The 26174-nt window shown below is 35.7% G+C and overlaps 1 protein-coding gene across 1 annotated transcript; it reads right to left on the bottom strand.

Moving 5' to 3' along the window:
* Positions 1-329: 329 nt before the first annotated feature.
* LOC6045538 lies at positions 330-26174 on the bottom strand. The gene is made up of 4 exons (XM_038265149.1): positions 25510-26174; positions 10765-11235; positions 7311-7569; positions 330-1724 (listed from the first exon to the last, which is right to left on the bottom strand). Exons 2-4 carry the CDS (start codon positions 11018-11020, stop codon positions 881-883), a joined length of 1359 nt encoding a protein of 452 aa, XP_038121077.1. The 5' UTR covers positions 11021-11235; positions 25510-26174; the 3' UTR covers positions 330-880.

Here is a 26174-nt window from a genome sequence, read left to right as displayed (position 1 = left end):
TGTAACATTTATGATAAAACTTTCTGCAAGAAAATTCCCACTTAAAAGGGCGCACCGCGCGCACGTCTGTCTTTAATTACCTCCCCCAGATCTAACAAGCTTCCATCTGCAATTTGGACCACATATTCTTGCATTAAGCTTGCTCGCACCCATCCTCATTTGGTGCAGTTCGCACTCTCCCTTTTTTTGGCCGCCGCCAAACAGTGCTTGCCCACTGGTCCGTGTCATCATCATTATTCCATCAATACTTTCTTGGTTCAGCAGCGATCCGTCGTCGTGAGAGATATGCAAAGAAAGCTCTTGGTTCGAGATAAAACAGTTACACACGGTGCAGTGTTGGATTTGGCTTTTATTCAGTTATACCTTTATATAAGTTCATAGTTATTACTTCGAGGTGAGATACATTAAATTAAATATTACATGTGTTGAGGGGTTGGTGGTTGGTGGTGAGGTGCTTTTAAAATAATAACACCTAACTCTCCCACCGAACTTTGCTGAGGCTGCTGCTGCTACGCGTATGATTTTGTTTTAATTAATTTGTTCTACAAAAAAAGAGAGTGATAATTATGCCTTTTTCTTCTTCTTTTTTTTTTCGAAAAACCTAACTTAAATGCAGTAGGAGGTAGGTGTGAAAAGCCTAGTTTTCGGTACTAGCATCTTTTGCGATCGACCGCGTGGTCCATCTAGGGTAAGGACGGTTTACGAAACCGTTGAGGGGCAGCAGCAGATATTTGCTAGAAAATTACTCTCTCTATCTATCTATCGCTCTGTGGTACGACGGGGGAGGGGTTTTAATACTACTACAGCTACTGATTTTGGAATGAAATTACGTATATTATAACAACTCGGCTCCGACTCAGCGATTAGCTAGCGCTGCAGCTCAACTGTTGAGGCTGTTTAACTTTTGCAGCGCAATCTGTCGGTTGATTTCGGCGGTCTCTTTGTTGATTTTGGCCGTCTCGAGGTCGCACTTCAGAATCTCCATCCGGACCTCGTGTTCGCTTTGCTGGTGCTGCTGCTGCTGTTCCGAAGCCAACTTGGCAGCTGCGGCATTCGCACTTCCGTTGCTGCTGCTGCTACTGTTTGTCGTGGCCGACGCACTGACCGTGGCCGGAATCGGTGAGCTGGCCGTCTGGAGTTCCCGCCCATGATGAGGCAGCTCCCGCGTGTGATGATGAACCTGCTGTGGCTGGTGCTGCTGCGGGGACTGCCGATGCTGGTGACCCTCACTGTGGTGGTGACTATTCGTGCTCAAGTTCTGAACCTCGTGAAACGCGTTCTTCCACTGCCCGAGCTCGTTCAACCGGTGAAAACGACTCTTCAAGATATTCAACGCCTCAAGCGTGCTGCTCAGATCCGTCTGGGACATGTTCACAGGTACATCGGACACATTCGGGTCGCTTCCAGCCCCAAACGACCGCGAGTAACTCTCCAGGTCGCCCAGGCCCACCCCTTTCGCACCCGCTCCAACCACATTGTTGTTATTATTGCTCAACTCGCTGATCCGGCTGGCAAAGCTGCTCGCAAGCAGTTCGTTGAATTTGCTGGCGGCGGCACTGTCGGCGACGGAATACGGTGACGAACTGGGCAGCGCGCCCAACCGCGGGAACTTGGCCGGACGGCCGCCACATTTGTCGTAGCCACCGTCGTCCCCTTCGTCCTCGTCGACGATTGACGAGTCCTCCTTGATTTGTACCTCGCACAGATTGGTCGAGTTTTTGTCCCTGGGGGAAGAGAAAAATAAGTTAGATAAGCAGTAGAACAACAGTCCAAACTCGATTATCCGAAGCCTCGATTACCCGGAGTTCGTGCACAACACAATTCGCATTTTTAAAGTTGATACGAGTAAACAGTTCAGGTTCGTCAAAGTATAATAGATTTGGGCACCGTGAAGACGCTCCAATCGTCAGAATTGATTTTTAGTAAGTTTTTTTTTGCGAAGGAATAAAAGTTGTAAGTTTCGGATATAGGGGAAATATACCCATTTTAATCACACTAAGCCGTTCGACCAATTCTCATCACTTTTGCCGTTTCTGCTATTAAATCAACATTTTCAGATGTTTCAGCAATGGAAAGTTGCTTGCTCACTTTTATTTGAGCTATTTATTACTTTGGAACAGTCAAAAACACTTTATATAATCAAAGTGCTGATAGGCCGATAATAGAAATAGGCTGAGAAAGGGTATAGTTCCCCTAAATGATAACGTGCTTAAAAGCCAGGCACATCCATGGCATTATTCTGAGAAAGAGAAATTCAATGGAGGCGCATGGTTTTCTATAATAATTTCATAGCATTTATCCAAGTTTTTAAGCGAAGATGGCGTTCGAATGTTGAACGTCCGAAATGTCAAAATCGCGCAGTAGATCCAACATTAGAAAAAAAATGCGGCTGTCATGCCATGGCACACTTTTTTCGTAATGTTGGTACCGCTGCGTGATTTTGACATTTCGAGCGTTCGCCATTCGAACGCCATTTTTGCTTTAAAAACTGGATACCCGAAATAAACAACTTTATTTTTTAGCAATAAATTTACTAAAATTCAATTCTGTCGATTGAAGCAATTCTCGAGAAATAAAAAAAAACATTATTCGATTCCCCAGATATTTAAAATCTCTAGAATCGTCAAAATAAGTATTTTCAACAACCACATTTTCTAAAATTTTATTGAAATTTGGTCAAACATTGTCAAAGGTTTGAATTTCTAGTGAAACGAAATCGTCGCTGTTGTGCTAAATTGTCGCACGCGCATTTTGGGCCAAATTGAGTTAAGAACGTCATTTTGTGCAGCTCACAAAGCCTCACCTTTTGACCTTCACAGATCCCCAAAATTCGATTCCAATCCTGAGATATTCAATAAAAACAAAAACAAAGGCAATGCATTGTTGACGCTTTTTATATGTAAGTAGTTTCAATCTTGTCGTGCTATCTTGACACACCCTGATAATTGCTGTAAGTGCGACAACCATCCAAAGAGATTTCTACCGTAAACATTTGTAATTATGGCTAAAAACTCCGGCAACCAAATACAATCGAACTTTGGGTCAATGCATGGAATGGTCAACCAAACAAAATGTGTTTGTTATTGTTTACATTGCGTGCTCTATTTTTTTTTGTTTACGCGTTTTTCTCGGAATTCACGAATCCTAGATCCGATTTTCGATATCTCGCGACGGAGTGACCCCTTTGATTTTCAAACATTCGAAAAAATACGTATTTTTGCAATAATTTTCTGACTGAACTGGGTTGCAGGATTGAATATGTAATAAATTATTAAATGAGTATTTATTATAAGATTGATATAATTCATAAATAAGAGTTTAGAGCGCAACAAAAGTGCGCACCTTCATGGATAATGCCTTGTTAGCTGACAGATTGCGGATTGAGCGCGAGAGCGCGCTAGAGAGCTGCGAGAGAGAACAGCGCATGGCTTTCTACCTAAGGTACTCGCGATTGAGTGTGTAGTAGTGCGGTTGTCAAAATCGATATCTCTGACTCTCTCACTCCACTGACACTGACTTTGTTTATGTTTTGGTTTTCCGGGCACGGTCCATTGTTCGTTTGTTATTGTTTTGGTTTTAGTGGCACGGAGTCATGCACTCACACTAATGCAAAGCAAGATCGCGAGTACCTATGATATACAGCCTTGAGAACAGCGAGATACGCGCGGCCGGCGAAAGAGAGAATGAAGATTGTCAAATCAGTGTTGTGGTTAATTTGTGTGGAATAAGACGTTTTGTTTGTTAATTGCAAATAATCTGTGTTTTTACTAAAAAAGAAAGTCCCCGATCACGACAAATTGAACGCCTGATTTGATGGCGTACTAAACATTCTAAAAAAAGTATTGTCAGCGATTCCACGTCAAACAGGAAGTCTTCAAATCAAAAGTGCTCCAATTTGACTAATATTTGGCTTGTGAGTTCCTTGGCCAAAATAATAAGACCCGTATTTTTTTTTTTTGTTTGGCGATTACGGTGCTCCTATCCGAAATAGATTGGTCCAAAAAATTGCATTTTTGTCGATTTTTGCAAAAAGCCTATTTTTCAAAAAATCAATATCCGGAACGGCTGACCCAATTTTAGAGCGCCACGTTTCGAAAGAAAGATTGATTAATAGGGCTATCAAGGAAAAAAACTAGCTGAATACTTGAAAAGCATTCACATTGGCTTCAATGTGACTAGTTTTCGAAAAGCATCTCCGAAATTCCCATGAAAATTCCAGAAGTTTGAGCGACTGATTACGATTGAAATCAAAAAGTGCTCATGCTCAGAAACCTTTTTCTGGGACTTTTTTTTTAACAAATACGGTCAGATCTCAGCGGAATTTTTAAGCATGTTCATGATTCAGGTGGCATTGGACTAGTAATTAATTGTACTTTTAGGGAAAAATATGGATAAAGTGAAAATCTACACAGAAAAAGTTGATTTTTTTTGAAGATTTTGAGTAATTTTAACTGAAAAGTGTATAAAAATGTGAAATTCAACAGAAACTGATAAAATTTCAGCAGTCACTGATGTAAAATTTAACTTTTTTTTACACTACTCCCAGATGAAATATTAGTTTTAAAAAAAAATCTCAGTTTAAATGACACGCACTGAATAAAGCAGCTTTTTGACAATGTCCTGGAATCCCCAGAACATCTCCGGTGGACAAGGACCATTACCATGGAAAGATACACAGAATAAAAAAGTTGAACTTTGGAAGGTTGAAAATTTGGTTACCTGATTTTTGAGTAATTTTCTTAAAATAATGCGCAAAAAAATGAAATTCAACAGACATTGAAGTGATTTTTTTATGTGCATGAGCATTTATTTGAATTTGAACAAATATTTGCTTGGTCCGATCATTTTGTTCAATTCATTTAATTGTTCGTAATTTTATTTTCATTTTATAAATGGAACTGATTTTTTTCCCAGAATTATGTTTTTAGTTAAAATGGAATTTTTAAGAATATTGACAAATTTAACAGTTTTAAAGTTTTAAATTGACGGATATTATTTGGTGAGCAATTCCATGCCAAATAGGGAATCGATGGTACCCGACCCTCTCCGATTTCAATGAAACTTTGTAGACATGTTATCCTACGCTTATATGAGCCATTTTTGTGTTTATGGAGCCAGTTTTTTTTATTTTTGTATTTTGTAATTTAAATATTGCTGTATCTCGAAGCCGTTGCACCGTATCAAAAAGTGGTCAAAGACAAACTTGTAGGAAATTTGACGGGCTTTCCGAAAAAAATACACTGAAAGAAAAAAAACATTCAACTTTTATGAGATTTTTTGATTTTCAAGTTTAAAAGTCAAATTTATTTGGTATATGAGCAATTCTCTACCAAAACCGGAAATGGATTTTATTTGTATTTTTTGATTTGGCTCAAACTTTGTGGGGGCCTTCCCTATGACCAAAGAAGCCATTTTGCATCATTAGTTTGTCCATATAAATTTCCATACAAATTTGGCAGCTGTTCATACAAAATGGTACGTAAATATTCGAAAATCTGTAACTTTTGAAGGAATTTTTGATCAATTTGGTGTCTTCGGCAAAGTTGTAGGTATTGTTAAGGACTATTTAGAAAAAATAGGTACACGGAAAAAAATTCCCGATTTTTAATTAACTTTTTTCACAAAAACTCAAATTCCCAAAAACGTATTTTTGATTTTCGAGATTTTTGATATGTTTTAGGGACAAAATCCGCAACTTTTGAGCTATAGAGAAACATGGTCAAAATCTGGCGCCGAGTTATGATTTTTGAAAAACTGGTGATTTTGGAAAAATCGAAATTTCATACATAAAATTTTTGACCTCATTTTTATGCAAAATTGAATTTGCAATCGAAAATTACTTTACAGATTTTTGATAAAGGGCCCCGTTTTCAAGATATAGCCACCGAAAGTTTGATTTCAGCGAAATATTTGCAGTTTTTCGATTTTTAAAAATAGTGACCATGAGTGACCATCTCTAAAAATATTTTTTTTGAAAAGTTCAGAAAATTTGCTATAAAATTGTCTAAGAGACATCGAAGATTGAACCTCTGGTTGTTGAGATACAGCGGCTTAAAGAAAAAGAAACACGAAAATTGAAGTTTTCTAAGTCTCACCCAAATAGCCCACGATTTTCTAATGACGATATCTCATCAATTAATGGTTCAATTTTCAATGTTAATACATGAAACATTCGTGAAATTTTCCGATCTTTTCGAAAAAAACATTTTGAAAAAAATTAAATCAAGACTAACATTTTAAAAGGGCCAAACATTGAATATTATGTCCATTTGAAATGTTAGTCTTGATTTAAAAATTTTCAAAATATTTTTTTCGAAGAGATCGGAAAATTTCACGAATGTTTCATGTATTAACATTGAAAATTGAACCATTAATTGATGAGATATCGTCATTAGAAAATCGTGGGCTATTTGGGTGAGACTTAGAAAACTTCAATTTTCGTGTTTCTTTTTCTTTAAGCCGCTGTATCTCAACAACCAGAGGTCCAATCTTCGATGTCTCTTAGACAATTTTATAGCAAATTTTCTGAACTTTCAAAAAATATTTTTAGAGATGGTCACTCATGGTCACTATTTTAAAAATCGAAAACTGCAAATATTTCGCTGAAATCTAACTTTCGGTGGCTATATCTTGAAAACGGGGCCCTTTATCAAAAATCTGTAAAGTAATTTTCGATTGCAAATTCAATTTTGCATAAAAATGAGGTCAAAAAATTTTATGTATGAAATTTCGATTTTTCCAAAATCACCAGTTTTTCAAAATCATAACTCGGCGGCAGATTTTGACCATGTTTCTCTATAGCTCAAAAGTTGCGGATTTTTGTCTCTAAAACATATCAAAAATCTCGAAAATCAAAAATACGTTTTTGGGAATTTGAGTTTTTGTGAAAAAGTTAATAAAAAAATCGGGAATTTTTTTTTTCCGTGTACCTATTTTTTTCTAAATAGTCCTTAACAATACCTACAACTTTGCCGAAGACACCAAATTGATCAAAAAATTCCTTCAAAAGTTACAGATTTTCGAATATTTACGTACCATTTTTGTATGAACAGCTGCCAAATTTGTATGGAAATTTATATGGACAAACTAATGATGCAAAATGGCTTCTTTGGTCATAGGGAAGGCCCCCACAAAGTTTGAGCCAAATCAAAAAATACAAAAAATAAAAATGGTCGAAATCGGCCGGTTTTGTAGAGAATTGCTCATATATATTTGGTCATAAAATGAAAAAATATATTTGGTCATAAAATGAAAAAAAGAGTATTTTTGCATAACGATTTCAAAAATATGAGAAAATCGTCGAAACTCACCACATCGACGAACTCTCGTCGTCGTTCTCGTCGCTGCACTCCTTGATGGAGACGCCCTGCGGCAGGTTCTCCTCGAGCGAGAGCTTCATCTTCGAGTAGTCCACGTCGTCCATCAGTTCGTTCTTGCACACCTTTTTGGCCTCCTGCATAAACTCCCAGATCTCGAACGTGAACTGGCTGGGCTTCTTGCGGTCCGCAACCTCCTGGCCGTACCGCTGGATCCGCTGCTGGTAGTCGAGCATCTCGGCACGTGTGCAGGCTGGTTTGGAAGAAATGTTTCGCGTTCGATGAATGAAACCAAGAGAGAGAGAGAGAGAGAACAGACGAGAAAATGAGGCATGAGGCGGGAAAATTGGCGGTAATCAGTGTGTTAAATGCCGTATTATTTAAGGGGGCGCGCATCGGGTTTTTTTACTTCTCCCTCTCTTGACGCGATTTGCTCTCTCAATCCAAATGAATATGGACATTAGGGGCGCCTATTTTCGGGGCCCCTGGCCGCGGCCAGGTTGTGCGGGTCTATGATCTATGGTCTCTCTACAGACCTGTGTTGTGGGTAACGATCAACCGTTTAGGGGCAAATAATGAGGTCTTTCGCTTTGCCTATTGAAATCAATATATTGGTGGAGTGAGTATAAAAACTGAATGAATGAAAATGAGCACGAGAGAGTGCGTAAAACTATTGGGAACAAGTAATAACTATCGCACGCATTTTGCGAGGCCGAAGGTGAGTTCGATTGATGGGTTTTAATAAGGGTGTTGGTATGGAGGAGCTCAATCAGGTTAAATGTGACCTTGAATTAAGAAAAAATCGTAAATAGGAAAGTTTAAAAAGTTAGTTTACCATAGTTAAGAAAATGTTGATAAAAGTCATTATTTTAAGCTTCTCAAAGTGTCATAATTTTCTTAAGCTTCTCAAAGTGTCATAATTTTCTCAATGAACATGATTTTGAATCGGAAAGTGGAATGGATTTTCGGATTCTTTGGAAAATTTTCCACTAGGAGAAGGTTTAATAAGTAAATAACAAATAATATGTGTTTTTGAAAAATAATTTAAAAAAATCTCCAGCTTTATAGGCATTTTCAGTAGAACAAATTTTATACAAAATGTGAAAACATGTGATTCGTGCTTCGAATTCAGTATAAAATGCAATATAAATCGATAATTTTATAAACAAAACTAGTTTTAACAAATTTCAGACAAAATTCCCACTTTTTAACAATTTTACCTCAAACATATGTGTATTTTGTTAAAAAGCTTATAAACTTAGTTAACTAATCATAAACATTGATTTTTTTTCTCAAAACTATATCAGCTACTTTAGTGATGGTACATTTAACGTACAAATAAAGTTTGAACATCTTAAATATGATTTCAACAAGAAAAACTATGACTATCAAAGTCACCCCGCAATTTAAACTAAGAATTTTTAACGTAACTTTTTTTTTTCTAAACACTATTGAAACAACTTTTTTTCCAAAATAGTGCATGGACTTTGTGTGGCCTACCCCAGTACATGTTTTTAAAATAATATTCTTGAGAAAAACCTTACCTGTTGGAAAATATTCCAAAAACAAATTGAAATCCTATCAAAGTCACCCCGGTTTATGGTAATTTTCAATACGGGTATAAAACAACATAAACTTGGTATGGATTTTCGATAAATAACAATTTTTACTGTTAAATACTAAAATTTAAACAAAAATACGGGTTTTTTTTTTAAATGGAAATACTATAAATTTTCACTAAAACGGTAATACAGTGAAAATCTACGCCTAATTTTGCGTTTTTTTTTATAAAAGTATTGAAAATGAAAAAAATATAGCATTTTATTAAAATTTTAGTGATTAACATAAAAAATTGTACATCAGTAAAAATCTATGCGTAATTGCGTAACTTTAAAATTATAAAAATTGGAATAGTTTATAAAAGAACAAGATTTTAAGAAAATTTTAGAACATTACAATAAAAATTGTAATGCAATGAAAATTTAAACAAATTGTTTTTTTGTGTACTTTTTTGAGTATGATTTTATGTCAATTTTTTTTTTTAATTAGATTTTACAGATATTATAAGTTTCTCTTCTTGAACAAGTTCTGAAAAAGTTCTTGTATAGATATTTTACTGTCATAAATTTTATTTTTAAAAGCAGTTCTTCCCAAAGATATTGAAATGAGCTCTGTGTGTTATTTTTAAGACGGACAAATCTTGTATGATCAGAGAAGCCATGTTTCATTTATTGCTTATTGTAAAAATGAATTGAATATTAAAATCTCAGTTTTTTTTTTTGTGAGAATGTTAAGTTCTACATTAATTTCGCATTTTTTTTGTCATAAACCGAATGAACTTTTACCATTCTTGGAAAGATTTATTGCGAAAAGATTACGGCATATTTGTTTTGTGAATGACCTTGAAAAAGCAAAACTGGTAACTTTTAAACCCCATGCGAGTCTTGAGCTTAATTTAATTTTTATAATTAGATTTAATTCTGAAATCTGCTTCTTTTTCTAAATAAATAACTAAGCTTTCTAAGATTCTATGCATTTTTCACTAAAATTACTAACATTTTAAGCTCTTTTTCAAAATATTATCAACTGTTTCACTTAAAACCAGCAGAATCCAAGTCAAAAGTTGAAACTTTTCTTGAAATTTCCTGGCCAAAAAAAAATCGACCTGTTTTTTTAAGCTATTAGCTATATTTGCTAAATCAGAGTGATCAATCAAATGGCATTTTTCAACGATTCTTGCAAAATCCACAATATTTAAAAAATAAAATTATGCCTAACTGATTTCTGTTTTATTTGCAATTGTCCAACACATAATTATTTAGATCCCTAAATCTTCACAAAAAGCGGCTTAAAGTATTTTGATGATATCAAGCCAAATGAAAATCAAAACGGAGCACTTTTGATTTGGACTTTACTTGCTTTTCGTAGAAGCGCTGTATCATTAGTAAATTTATCAAATCAATTTAAAAATAAAGGTTTCTTTAAACACGATTGCAAACATGGTCATCAAATTGTCAAACCAATCTAGAGATGCCTGATTTTAGATAAAATGAGTAGTTTTTGTGTCTTCCAATGATATTTTTTATCAGGAGGCCAAATACATAAATATAACAATTATATCAATAACAATTTATAAATGTGACAATTGATAACTTATTTTAAGACATTTTGCCACGATTCTTTTTTAAATTATAAAAAAAATTCTATGAATTCGTGAATATTTTTTTTATTTACTATTTCATGTTCAGTTGACTTAAAAGCTGATTTGTAACCAATAAAAGACATTGAATTTGTATTTTTATTTGTGGTTTTGTAACTATATCAAAGAAAAAAAAAATCAAATTTTTAAAAATTACAAAAATATATAAAATGGCAGCAAAACAACTTTTGTTTTAAGCTTCCTAAGCAGATAATTTTAATTCCCTTGAGAAAAAAAACAAACACTCACCCTTCATCCGCCTCCACTGCTCCTTCAGCCGGTTACAGTTCCGGTCGGTTCCGAAGGCGATCGCAAACTGCTGGTGAATGATCTTCCACGCCCGGTTCTTCAGCGACGTCAACGCACTGTCCAGCCGCTTGTTCTCGATGATGTGCATGTCCTTCCGGCACAGCTCCAACAGGAAGTGCTTCTCCTCGTAGGCCCAGTTCTGCGTCCGCTCGCGCTTCTTGAACCGCTGGGCCGACCCCAACGTACTTTGCAGCATCCTGAGATGTTGGACCTGCTGACTTTCCGCCGAGTTCGCCAGTTTTTTTTGGTTATTTTTTATTGCCTTTGCTTGGTGTGAATTTTTGGTCTCCGGTCACTTCCTCTACCTGCTACTTCTTGGTGTCTTTGATTTGAGCGCCTATTTGTTTTGGACTTATTTAGCTGCCTCTTTGGTCGACGATTTGGTCCACATGGATACTGATGGTGGTGATCCTGCGTAAAATCGTGATAAATCGAAAAAAGAGAAGAAAGTCAAAAATCAAAAAAATGAGCTACTTTTCGGACACCCATTATCCAGCGGGTGCGCGAGGGGAATCATGTCAGGTTAAATACAGAAATTTCACCAAATCGGCTGCTAACGATATGTGCTGCTGGCTGCAATTGCTGAGCAAGCAAGTAGGCAACAAAAAAATCCCGCGCAAAACATAAAAGCTCTCGGAAAAGCTATCAATTAATGCACCCGAGTTCAATGATAGGTAATTAATCAAGCCAAACTATGCTGCTCCACTGCGCGGAAAGACGAAACGAGGAAGTAAAAACATTTTGTCCAACCGTTAGGAAAATGATGCCGTTTTGAGTAACACAAAAAAAGGCCGAAAATGTCGATACACTGTAAAGATAATCGGTGGCGTTAATTGTGCTCATTTGGCGGTCGGATCGATGCATGGATGGGAAAATGTAAATCGGCATTTTCTTTGCCACACATACGCATGCAGTTAAGGTGCAATTTTCAATTAGATTTTTTTTCTGGTTGGAAAATGAATGGTTAGAGAAAGATAGAAAATTTCCATTTTTTGAGTACGGCCTGTGTAAACAACTTGAATATGCCATGTTAATATGAGAATATATTCAGATCAAAAAGCATTATTCGTATCGTTTTTTTTTAACATGTCATATTTCCAGTGAAACATATTGTTGTAAAAGCTGTTTTAATTGTACTAAATTAATTTATTGTGTATACAACGCTTTTTAAACCTATTGCGACTTACATGCGATTGAAAAGCTAAAATTATAAATAAAATAACAAAATAATAATAGGCTTTTTAAACTGGAATTCATTGCAAAAAAATACGCAGTTTCCAATTAATTACGAATATCTTTAGATAGAGTGACCAGATCATTGAGGTTTTGTCACGTTGGAAAGTTTTTTTTTTGAGGAGTTTTAAATTAAAACTGTCAAGATCTGGCAACCACGACAAGAAATGACTCAAAAAAGGACAGCAACCTTTAAGTGATCCTGGGGAAAAAAATATCTAAATTTGGCTAGAAAATTAATCACTTTATAAAATTTATCAATTCTCGTGTTCTCTCTTGTACTAGGCTTGCTGAGAATCCTATCTAGATAAAACGAGACAGCACACCGGATTCGAAATGCTGTAAAACAGGTAAATAAACTCAACAATTTCCAATCTTGGTTAAACTTATAACCACTTCACATTTTATTTTGTATAAAAATAAATTATATGTATAAAATTCCAGAAAAAAACAATGAGAAACTCTGAATCAGTTATAATTTCAAATAAATCATAAAAATCCCTGTTCAATGCAATGTTAAAGAAATAAAGGTTTTTTGATGGACGCGCATGGTTTAAAACAAGAGAATAAATACATAAATAATGAATCAAAAACACAGTTAAATTACAAAAATATCTAACAAGATAAATAAACTTCATGTAATCCCATGGGCGGGGGTTAGTGGAGGGCCATCATCATCAAAACAACTTCTCGCGAAACCAGCAGACTTCACATTAAAAATGCTCTGATAAGTTAAAAATTTGGTATAGAAGACTCGTGGCCAACACAATTACAATGGTATTTTTTATTTAGGCGATAAGTGTGAGCTGAAATAGGGTGGTTTTTCTCAAAATAAGGTGATCATTTGGGATTTCAATGGAAAATACTTAGAAATTTTGGAAAAAAACCATAATACACTTTTTTATATATAATTTTGTCCTCAGAATTGAGCCAAATTGTCAAAATATCGATTTTTGATCATATTTTGGGTTTAAATGATAATTTTACATATAAACTCAAAATATGAACAAAAATTGATTTTTTGACACTTTGGTTCAATTTTGAGGGCAGATTCAGATTCAGCGGGTATGAAAATGACATGAAAAAACATATAGTTTAACAATTTTCGAATTTCTTTAGGGTGATCCCGTACACTTTTCCCTTGAAAATGATACATTTTCAAATGAAGATATCTCGAGTTTAAAGAAAAATACCCCTGGATTTTTTTCAACGTTTAAAGTGCTCCTCTCCTCTTTCAAATGCAAACTGGCGCCTAAAAGTTGGCTTGCGCCTTTTCGATATATTCAAATTTGCATTTTTTGTTACCTTAAAATGGCTGTAACTTTTGACCCTTACTTCCAAATTTACTTGTCAAAAAATAAAAAAGTTCATTATTCCGAGCTCTAAAAGTGCCTCGAACACAATTTTTCTCTAAAGCTCAATCCTGAATTGCTACGATAAAAAATCTGAATTTGAAGGTATGCTAAGATGCTTTCTCTATATTTGGTCGTAGAAGGCGTAGATTGAGAGATAACATGTTGGTGTCTTGGACAAAGTTGCTTGGACTAGCGAGCCCAACAACTTGTTAGAAGACGAAAAAATCCCAAAAATATTCCTGATAAGTTTGATTCTTTTTTCACTTAATTTTGCGATCTGGACCACTGTGCATTAGACTGGCTCGTCGTTATATGAAAAATTTAAAAAATGATCAAATCAAACCAGAACAATTCTTTGTTGATGCTTTTTGGGCCTCAAAACCAGGGAGCGATTGGTTGCGTCCACACTTTGCGCATCGCACTTTAATTTTGAATGGGAATTAGTATGGAAAATCCCTCTTTTTAAATTATGATTTTTATGTTTCACTGAACTTTTCAAACCAACACAAAAGCGTTAAAATTGAGAAAATTCTCTAAAACTTTCCCGAAGAAAGTATTGTGCTATTTGCTCCTGTCAAAAGATACAGAATGCTCTAAACTGGTCTAAAACGTGTTTTTAATTCGGAAATCACGTTTTAGACCAGTTTTGAGCACGCTGTATCTTTTGACAGGCGCGAGATAGCACAATATTTTCTTGGGGAAAGTTTTACAGAATTTTCTCAATTTTAACGCTTTTGTGTTGGTTTGAAAAGTTTAGTAAAAATATCGCATTTTTTCTGGTTATCGATATTTTTTAGTCCCATATCATGGACTCGAAGGCAAACAAATATTTTTTTATATCCATTAGCTATGTTTTTGCTTATCTTAATATAGAAAGTTAATGGTTTTATTTTGAGTTGTTTTTTAAAAGATTTTTTCAAGTCGCAAATTTTTGGACCATTCTATTTCGGATCTCATGCCAAATTAGAACCAAATCGGAGCACTTTCAATTCGATGATATTTTGTCAGATTGAAAATCCTGTGTCTTCTTCGTAATCCATTTCATTTTTTTGATTGAATTTAACTTTTATTTAATTTAATTTTGAAGAACCAATATCGGTTTGTTCATGGTTTTACATGATATTCGTTTTCGTTTTCGTTTTCGTTTTACGGAGCAAGGTGGGGGACGCGGCCTCAAGTCAGTCCAAGTCCGGTTTCTTGTGGAAAAAAGGGTAGTGGCCGAACTAGTATTGCATACCAAATGAACACCACCGGAAGATATAGGGGATCGGGAGGGGGGAGGTGAAAGAAAATTAGTGTTGGTGTGAGTAGTAAGAACTTGCATGACTTGAGCAGATACGGTAATCTAAGTTTAACACTGAATAAAGAAAATCTGAAATTGTGATTCAAAGTAAGAAGGCCCGGAATAAATTAAATTATTAGTTAATTAAATAAGAAAATGTAACTAATCGGAGATCTATACAAAAGAAACCTATGATGTATTCCAAATTTAAAGGAAATAAAAAATACTAGAGAAAAAAAAGATGAAAACTAACTGCCGACCTGTCACGTCCGTCAATAGTCTTGTCGTACATTGCAACTAGAAACAGATCTGCCAATGAAATGTTACACTTCGTTCAAATCCACTAATCATTTAAGTCCAATTATTCATCTACGGAAAACTATCTAACTTTAATCAACAACCTAAACTAAACTGTCTGAAAGTAAATTTAATCTCAAATCCCCGAATGTTTTATTATAACGCCAAATAAGGTAAAGGATCTTGTTTTTAAACCAGTCTTGCCGCTTCCAAAAACCAATAAACATAAATGAATAGTTCATAAGTTGAACACTAGTAATTAAGACGACTATTTCATGCCTTTCATTTCATTAGGGCATAGAGCTTTGCAAACAAGAGTGCATCTCTATTATACCTTATGTAAACTGTCATTTGAGTGAAGGAGACACACTCCTGTTCACAAAACCCATGCGCCCTTTTGAAATGTTAGGCTCCAATTGATCGTCAAGGCTCCAGTAGACCCTCGATTCGCAACAATGGTCGATACAACCATAATCCGAAAACCGTTAGTTCAACAGATTAACGAATTTTGTCCGATATCATCGCACTATTGATTGACCGAGACTCTATGGAAATTTTGACATATCAAAATGCTACGTAATAATAATTTTTTTAAATAAATTTCAAAATCTATTCTATCGTACAATGCCTAGAAGAGGCCTCTGTTTCTGTTGTGAGTAAGCGCTGGTTTCAGAGTTCATTTTTCAATTTAAAAGGGGTGGGAGACGACTAATTTGCTTCATGAACTCCTACTCGGCCTTGGGACCACCTCTTAAGACACTGATGGCTCCTAGCTAGGAATTAAACCTAGACACAGCGTCGAGGCCCGCTTCGCATGGCAAAAATGTTGGCTGGGGGGAAGTGATATTATCACGAAATTTTATTTTAAAGCCAACATTGCTAACGGCGTCGAGGTCCTTACTCATGCCCAAGGTTGTTCATGGTTTTACATGATATTCATTACAAAACCTTAAGTTGTAAATCTCCACGAAAATTACCGCTGAAAACCTCGTATTATGGATATTATATGTTATTAGCAGAGGCGACGCGTGGCCAAAATGTTTACCTGTTCAAACAATCTTTTCAGTAATTTTCAAGTTTTTTAGCTCAATTATATTTAAAAAATATCTTTTATACATGATAATGAGAAATTAGATGATGTTAGCAATATTGTTGTGAGAATTATTGATCACATGATTTTTATTGAAATAGTACCGTAATCTGGGGCGAATTGGGACTTCAGTCTGAATAGGGACAGCAGTTTTTAGAGCTCTTAAAGCTTTTAAATTTGGAAATGTATGTACAAATTTTGTTGGTCTGAGTCTTTTCTAACCGAAACCAACCAGAAAAATCAAAATATTGTGCTCCAACATGGTTAAAACTGCTGTCCCAATTCGCCCCATGTGTCCCGATTGACCCCAGTTTACGGTAACTTTTTCAAATTACAGCAATGATCATCCTTTAAGAAGTATAAAATTGAAATGTTTTTTACATTGTAGTGTTCTATAATTAGCTTGTTTTGTAAATGAATAAAAAACTAAATCAAAACTCAAAAATGAGGCGTAATCCAACCACAAGTTTTTCCCTGGAATTTTCTTTAGAATGACTTCTCTTATGTTCCATTGGATTAGATTAGAGCAAAAATTATTAATTATTTTCAAATCTCACTAAGCAAACCTTCCGGATGTTGACCATTCTAATCCTGAAATCACGTGCTCTAGTTTAGTTTAGTTTAGTATTTTACGTTTCTCTTCAAAATTTCCCTAAAAAACTAGAAGAGAAAAAATTAATATCGATGATAATAAAAAATTTCATTTAACAAAAACTCGTGCAATCGATTGGACGTTTAACCTTTATTTTTGCATTGATTTTCAAAATGGGCTTTTTAAACTTATAACAAATTTTGAATTGATAGCCACAAATAAAAAATAATTGCCATAATTGAGTATAAAAAGTCTGAGATTTTTTGTTTTTTTACTGCGTCTCATATCTCAATATAAATCCATAAAATAAAATAAAAAAACATCACTTTATAAAATTTTCCGAAAAAAAATTTAAGCGATCAAAACTCAAGAATTCAAACCAAGTAGACATTATTACGACAGGTTACATAAGCTTTGTTTTGATTTTTGTTTTTGTACAAATAACTTTTGAAGTAAATTTTTGTATGCTTGGTAGGTTAAAGATTTCGTTCTATTTTCTCCAAATTATTTTGCAAATCTGTCGATATGAACTTGCTTGCTCACTTTTGACAGAGCTATTTATTACTTTATTTCAGTTAAAAACGCTTTTTTGAAGCAATATGCCGTTCTACTATTTATAACAATTTAAAAAGTTTTACTAAAATATTTGAGCAAGCACGCCAAATGGTCTTGTAATCATGGAACAGCCAAGCGCATTCGTGTCCATAAAGCTCTCAATGAAAATCTAACGCGCACTGAAAATCCTCCTAAGCAGCCACCAACCTGTTCGGATTTCTCCATGCACGAGTTCCCATACAACGCATCCAAAAATACACAGAAAGCCGTCCCTATATGTACACGCTGGACGGTATGAATGTGGTAGTTCAGGGTGTGCATGAAAGCTTTTGCACAGTCGACATAAAAGCGCGCGAGCCGAGACGCGAGCAGGGAGAGAGCAAAGTTCAAAGAGAGAGAGAAAAACTCCAGATTTTGCTCTCTCCCTGCTCGCGTCTCGGCTCGCGCGCTTTTATGTCGACTGTGCAAAAGCTTTCATGCGCACCCTGAACTACCACATTCATACCGTCCAGCGTGTACATATAGGGACGGCTTTCTGTGTATTTTTGGATGCGTTGTATGGGAACTCGTGCATGGAGAAATCCGAACAGGTTGGTGGCTGCTTGGGAGGATTTTCAGTGCGCGTTAGATTTTTATTGAGAGCTCTATGGATTCGAATGCGCTTGGCTGTTTCATGATTCTAAGAAGAGTTGGCATGTTCGTTCAATTATTTTGATGAACATATTTTAATTCTTTCTTCATAAAGAAATCAAAATGATCCACCTGTCCTATGAACAGGTTGAACAGGTGGACGCGACGCCTCTGGTTATTAGAAGCCGAAGAAAACTTTTTGCGATGCTGTGCAAAAAATCACAAAATCACAAAAAAATCAATATTTTTCAAAGGAACTTAACATGTTAAAAATAATTATAAACGCACAGGAATGCATTTTAAATAGTTTTTTGCTGATTGCACTTAAAATTTCGTTAAAATTTTGCAGTACAGAGAGGATTCGCTAATTCGATTGAAACTACATACGAATGGGCGAATCCTAATTCGCTAATTGGAACGACTGACAGCTTTCAAAAGCTTAAAACCACGTGCTTGGAAATCGTCGAACATTGAGGTTCAAATGTTAACAGTTTGGCAACTGGTTTGAGTGCTATTTAATTCAAATTCGTTCGAATTAGCCAACATTCGGATTAGCGAACAATCGAAGTAGCAAAATTCGAGTAAACGAATCATTTCTAGATTTAGAAATATGTTTATGCCCCACATTTTTTCGGCCAACTATTTAAATCTAATCTAATCTAATCAGACCCTAGCGCAGCCAATCTTTCGAAGGGATCCTGGAGAGTGCCTTAGGTTAGATGACGCCTAGCACTCTTCTTGTCATTTATTAACATTTGTAGTGCGCCATTGCATCGGAATGCATTGAAACATCACAAGCGTTAAAGCGGCCAGGCCTACTGCGTAAAGCCGTATCGCAGAGATGACTCGTAATTGGGTTGAGTTTGAGCACTGAGTGTTCGAACAACAACACAATTCTGAATCGACAGGGGAGGAAGAAGCGTGGGGACACACCACCATACGCTCCGAGATTTTGGTTGTATTCGGTGGGAGCACCATGCTAAGAAGGTTTGGTACTCCGGGACCCTCTGGGATGGGACATTGTATTTCCACGAATGCCCTGGACACTATTTGCCGTGGTTATAGCGCCACAACTCGCTCTCTGTAACAGTAGTCCTAATTCCAGTCCAAGCTTACCAAGTCGTCATGGCCTAGCGGTTAGCATTTTTGCTTACCAACCCAAAGGACGGGGGATCGAACCCCGCCTCGAGCGACTTTGATTTTTCGTTCATATTCATCATTTCAAATTCTGTGTACTTAACTTTCTCGTTGGGAGCAGATGGGAATCGAACCCAGAACCATTCGCTTACAATGCGAACACCGTAACCAGTCAGCCACGGCCGCTCCCTATTTTTTCGGCCAACTATTTAAAGGCAAAATATTGAAAAATATTTGCAACGACCGTATTTTAGAGAATTTTAATTTAGTTTCCTTTAATTCGATGATAAATAAAACCACTTGTGTCAAGATGTTAAAGAATAGTAACAAACTTTTTTTGATATTGCGATAAAGGCAAAATGGCTAACATTTCATGAAGAAATTCTATGTAACATCAAGTAACGATAACACATCGCTAAACCCTCGAGCCAGTTTCACCCAAAGCGAAAGAAATTCAAATTATCAGAAAACCACTTCAATTGAAAAGCAAACACATGAAATCATCCAGCTCCGATATGATTAGCATATTTCAAGTTAGAATAAATCCAAACCAAGCGCCCAGCAAAAACAACTTCAGCCCCGAATGGCACTTCAAGATGTACCTCGAAACCTTCTCCCTTTCTTCCCAGATCTCCGATAGCTGCGAAAGGAAGATACTATCTATCTCGCGCTCACACTATACTCGGGGCAAATCCGTTAGCCAAATCATTGGCCAGATTTATTGAGCAAACATTGGACCCCAGAATTTCAGCATTCCATCACCCATCATCAGTTTGAGTTCAAGTTAGCAACTAAACATCTCTTCCACACCTCTCCAACTCACCAGTTCGAAGCTTAGAGGCTTAAACTTAAACGCCGAAGCTTCGATTGCGATTGCGCGAGTATTTCACACCCAAAATACTGAGAAAAATAAGCAGTGTCCAGAGGGTGGTAAAAAACAGCCAAAAATCTTGCTCGAAGTACATCGCCAAGAGGGGGGGAGGGTAGATCAAGATGTGGTGGTGGCGTACAATAGCTGTAATGACGCGCACCAAGTCTCTCCTCGCGCGAGAGGTGTGTATTGATCACCTTCCATTTGGCTACGGCTCGATTATTATTACTTCATTTACTCTCTATGTTTAACAACTAATAAATGTTGGTGGACTCCCCGAAAAAGAGACGTGTGTACATGAACGAGACTCGCTAAATCATCCCACTAAAATGTGTCGAACTTGGGGGTTTCAGTGGGTTTTTTTTCTTCGTTGGTTGGTTGGTTGGTGGTACTTTTTGTCCGTTTGATTTGGAGTGTGCCTAGCCGGAGCAGCATCCACCAAGACCTGTTTTTGGAGGATGGATGATCAGCGTTTGCGTTTGGTACTTTAACTTTGACTGAACAAGTACTGACTGGTTTGGTCATGCTTCGTCACAAAAATTTTGGTGTAGGTACATACGTGAACAGCATTGTGTGCCACCGTGAACTAGTGGATTAGAGTTTAACGTGGATTCGTGGGGTTATCTAATTTTGTTTGAAAGAATTACATTTCAGACAGGGTTTTCCGATAAGTTTTTAGTATAAATTAGAATGCAACGCTTCTATTTATTATTTCACAAAGGCCAAACATTCAATATTACGCCCTTTTAAAATGTTTGTCTTGATTTGAAAATTCCAAAAATATTTTTTTCGAAAAGATCGGAAAATTTCACAATTGTTTCATATATTAACATTGAAAATCGGACTATAAGTTGCTGAGATATTGACGATAGAAAATGGTGGGTTGTTTGGGTGAGACTTAGAAAACATCAATTTTCCTGTTTTTAAACCTTTGCATTGCAATATCTCAGCAACTAAAGGTCGTATCAACATAGTCCGAATAAGCAAAATATAGAGAATTTTCTCAGCTTTTCAAAAATATTTTTTTCAAAACTGGGCAAACATGTGCACTAATTTAAAAATGAAAAACTGCGACTATTTTCAAAAAGTCACTTAAATATGGCTATAACTTGAAAACGGTGCACTTTATCAAAATTTTAGTAAAGTACTTTTGATTGCAAATTTGATTTTACATCGAAAAATGAAGTTGAAAAATTTTACGACCAAAATTTCGATTTTTGAAAAAATCAGTATTGATTAAAAATTCATAACTCGGTCAGTGATTTTTGCACAACCTGGAAATTTCTGAAAAGTTGGCATTTTATGTCTTCTAAAACATATCAAAAAATAAAAAAATTAAAAATAGTGTTTTTTGTAAATCAAGTTTTAGTGATAAAAGTTAAATAAAAAATCACCAAATTTTTTTACCGTGTATTATTTTTTCCAGTGTAGTCCGTATCCATACCTACAACTTTGCCGAAGACACCAAATCGATCAAAAATTCCTTCAAAAGATACAGATTTTTGAATTTTCATACATCATTTTTGTATGGACAGCTGCCGAATTTGTATGGAAAATTATATGGACAAACTAATGATGCAAAATGGCTTCTTTGGGCATACCGAAGGCACCAAAAAAGTTTCAGCCGGATTAAAAAATACAAAAATTAAAATTGAAGAAAAAAGACCGATTTCGTAGAGAATTGCTCCTATTTAAAATTTGAGCAATATTTTCTCCAGATATTTTTTTCAATCTGACGGAGAGGAAAAGGAAGAAATATAAAATAAGCAAAATCAGACAGGATGATTTATTCCTGAAATATTTTCCAATAAATGTTGTAGATGGAGTTCTTTCACTTTTACTATTATTAATGGTTCTGAATTCAGGGTCCAGAAATAGAAAATTTAAATGAATAAATAATCATTTTATGTAAAACGCTTCTACAAACAACACGAAGAAAATCGTTTACATCGTTTGGTACATTCTGAATCAAGATTTCAAATGGCCGATAACAGATCCTTAAATAACAATTACAACATTTTTTAAAGATTTTGATAAGAAATCATCTCATTTTCCCTAGACTGTAAATGCAAATTTGATGAATATTCTCCTCATCGCAAAATGAAATTGCATTTATTAAAATAAATGGATTTACATATGTTTAGCTCAAAAATCGTTTGTGAAAAATGAAAGGTCAAAGTTTTTAAAACCGCTGTAACTTCACAAGAATTCTGGAGTTTTTTTTGAAAAGGTCCAATAAACCAAAATGTCAGTTTTTGCATTTTGGGTGTTTTTCAATACCCCTGACTCAATGCGGTTTTAAAAACACTCAAAACGCAAAAATTGGAAATTTGGTTTATTGGACCTTTTCAAAAAAAACTCCAGAATTGGACTAAGGACAGTAGTCAATATGGAGACTTTTATGTAAAATTGTCTAAAGAATCGATTCCCACTATCGGTTTTTAAAATTTTTGACGTTTAGAGCACTTTTCAAAAAAAAAACAGTTTCAGTAAATGATTTTTGTATTTTTTTAAGTGAGTTGCTCCATCCTGCATTTTTGTTGAGGCTTTTTGTAACAAATTAGGCTATCTTCACAAAAATTTTGAACGAGAAAAAATCGTGGGCTTCTCCTCAAATTTGACTTTTAAACTTAAAAATCAAAAAATCTCGTAAAAGTAGAGTGTATTTTTCTTTCAGTGTTTTTTTTTCGGAAAGCCCATCAAATTTCCTACAAGTTTGTCTAAGACCACCTTTTGATACGATGCAACGGCTTCGAGATACAGAAATTTTAAAATTCCAAATTACAAAAATATTTTAAACACTTACGCCCTTCTCAAATGTCATTATCGAGTGTAACTGGCTCCATATACACAAAAATGGCTTTTATAGGCCTAGGATAACATGTCTAAAAAGTTTCATTGAAATGGGAGAGGGTCGAGAAAAAAGTACCTGAAAAATTCCTGTTTTGGGCTGGAATTGCTCAAATATAGAATAACATATTCCAACAAAAATCTAAAAATACAAAACGTGCGAACATATGAGCCATAGGGTAATGTTCAAAAAAAATAGTGTTTTTGGAAAGTATAAAAAATGAAGAAATCATTTTTAGAAGTAAAATTTAATTTTAAATCAAGAAGTAAATTTGTAAAATTTTGATAAATTTACCGTTTTATAGTTATGGCCAAGTCAAGTTAAATTATCAGATTTTCAATGTTAAAAGTGGAACCTGTGTGAAATTTTTACAACCCCCAGGAAAAAATATTTTCATGTTTTTATTTATCATTGCCATTTTATTAAAAAAATATTTAAAAAACGATTGTTTTCAGAATGTTTCTAGTTATTTTTGGAATTGTCATAATCATAACCTACAACTTTGCCGAAGACACCAAATAGATCAGTAAATCCGTTTTAGCACATTTCTATAGAAAACCCCCAAATTTGTATGGAGACTTGTATGATGGAACAAAGTTTCATAAAAATCAAAACATACAATGAAATCTCGGATTAGTTTTCAAAAAGCCGTAAGAGCCATTGGTAAACAAAGTCCTTTTTGCATCGGTATTTGACCTACTCACGAAAAACCAATATCAAAAATGCTCGAGATTGTTCATCTACACGTCCTTCAAGTGCTCCATACTTGAAATAAATGAAATTTTGTTTCATTTTCGAGAAAAACGAAAATTAGTGCCAGAGGTCACGGTGGCTCTTACGGCTTTTTGAAAACTCACCCGAGAAATGTTGATTTGTGAAATTATACAGAATTGATCTTATTTATAAAGCCGAACTCAACTATCAATCTCATATTAAAAATAACATAAAATATAAATTATTTTCCTATTCCAAGCCGAATCATAAAGTACAAGTCTAGAATTTTATTTGAAAAGGTTCTAAAAACATAGGGTATCCCATAGCTTATAGAACCATTAACAAAAAAAAAACTAGAGGTATAAAACTTGAGGTAACAAAAAAGGATTTACAGATCTGGTAAATATTATTGAAAAAGAAAAAAATGTGTTTTGATGTTGTTTTGAAACTTTTATGTGAAATTTATAATTTCCTAAATTTAAAGTTTTGTAAAAAATGTCATGTCAGAAAAAAGCCTTTTGATTTTGGGAAAATTAGAAAATCTAAACAAGTTACCACTTAATTATAATGTTTGGTTGTGGAAATGAATCGAGGCCTACCTTGAGAGAGTATTTTATTGTAAGCTTCCAAGGGGACTATAGTTGATCCAAATCAAAATGTAAACCTGTTGTTTATTGTTGAACAAAGAGCTTAACTGCCACTATTCGCATAAATATCCCATATCTAGAGATTTTTTTTAGAAAGGTCCTATTAATACAATTTTCAATTTTTGCTTTTAGAACCCGAACACCCAAAAACAAAAAAAAAATGTGGTTTGAGGTCCTTTTAAAAAACTCTAGATATGCAGTTGCATCACTTTTGAGTTATTGATGCAGTTTGAATCGTGTGCTCTTTCAGAAAAAAACAACAAAAATATGCGAATAGTTTAAAGATTGTCCAATGTTCAAAAAATCATAGAAAAACGATGGAACTTAACGATTTGTGGTAAACTGCACATTTTGATGATTATTGTAAAAAAATTGAAGAAAAAATTGATCCACGAGATCCACAAATTCGAAACACTTTTGCTTAGTGATGTAAACGAGCTTGGGTCTCACTAGAAGCGCCGACCGCGCAAAAATGTTAATTCTTCGGGGAAGTTTTATCAAATTTGATGAAGGTTCTACACCCGAAAAATGGTAAGAATTGGATTTTTACAACAATAAACTATTCCACCCTCTACAGGTAAAAAACTGAAACTGCTTTTCTCCATACATTTTAAAGATTTTTCCCGCACAAACGTCAAGCGAATAGAGGGAGTTCTTTCCGTGGTCAGAATGTGCTCAAATTTGGAATTTAGCCAATCTTTGATTTCAGGGGGTAGCCACGAGGAAGCCCGGATTTATAAGGCATATAAGGCTACGTTTGGCCAGTTTAGGAAGTTATTGGCGCATATGTTTTATCGGTTTAATAACTCTTCAAGTCAAGAAATTAAACATATATTATTGTGTCAAAGGTGCAAATGCTGCAAAAAAGGCTTTTGCTGTCACAAATTAGCTTTCTCCGAACCACGTGACCCCATCTGTCCCTATACGCGCTGACTATTCAACTAGTGTTTTCGGGTGTGCTACCCTTCCCTTCCCTTCCGTTCCTTCAACCTTAAATCCTTCGACAATGACAATGCTAGTTGCCCGTTTTTGTACTTGTGGTCGTCCGAGTACTTTTTGTTATTATTTTTATCGGATTTATTAAACACATATGAAAATGGTCACGTCGTCCAACTTAAGCCGGTTCTCCAGTGGACCTCAAGCTTAAGATGGAGAAGAAGAAGAAGAAGAAGCGGGGTAAGAAGAGGTGTTGCCTTGTTCTTAAAAGAGTACAGAGCGATTAGAGGCCTCTCGAGGAGGGACGGACCAGCCGTTTGGACTATTTGGACAGGTAGTTGAAGAAGTTGGCCACTGGCCACGGGCTGACAAGCAGAATTACGACGGGTAGACGGGATGGACAAAAAATCTCACCCAAAGCCCGAGACGATTTGAATTAATGACGGTGGTTAATAACATGTTCAATAGCCTGGGTAACAGATCATCAATACGCACTTTGGGGGGAAACGGGTCATTTAGTGTAATGACATCATTTTTTGCTGCTGCTGCTGCTGCGACGGTGAATTTTTCAGGTACTCCACGACGGCCTGTCCTGTCACCACACGTGTTGCTGTTGACCACGCCGGAATCCGTTGGATAATTTGCGCGCGCGCTCACTCTTGCTCCAACGTGTGTCTTGGGTTGTCCACTTGAGGCGGGAACCAGCTTTTGCGGCCAAAGTGGCCACTTGAAATTCCGTTCCGGGATGGTGCTATGGGCTCTTCAGCGCCCAACACACTCCTCTTCTCTCACACTCGCAGTACTCTTCACACAGTACCCACTACTACTAGCGATTAGAACAAGGGCTTAAGCTTCGTCGGGGCTAAGCCTACTGTGACTCTTCAGCTTCGGAACTTTGCGCGTTGGCCACAAACAGCGTCGATCTCTTCGGCAATTATTTATCTTAGCAATCACCGCAGTCGTATCGTAGTCACTGCCACAACACTTCACCAAAAATCACCGTAATCCAAAAATTCACATTGAGGTGTAATCCTCGCGATATCGCGTAATCCCACCACTAATACACGCACCGGATCAAGAGCTAAGTAGAATCCCTAATTCCCGAGGTTTCGAGACCTTGACGGGGAAGACCGGACCCGGAGAGTATCTCGACCGACCCG

The sequence above is a fragment of the Culex quinquefasciatus genome, chromosome 3 (genome assembly GCF_015732765.1).
Source record: "Culex quinquefasciatus strain JHB chromosome 3, VPISU_Cqui_1.0_pri_paternal, whole genome shotgun sequence".
NCBI lineage: Eukaryota > Metazoa > Arthropoda > Insecta > Diptera > Culicidae > Culex > Culex quinquefasciatus.
The sequence above is the reverse complement of the archived record's forward strand: the minus strand, read 5'-3'. Positions and strand labels throughout refer to the sequence as shown.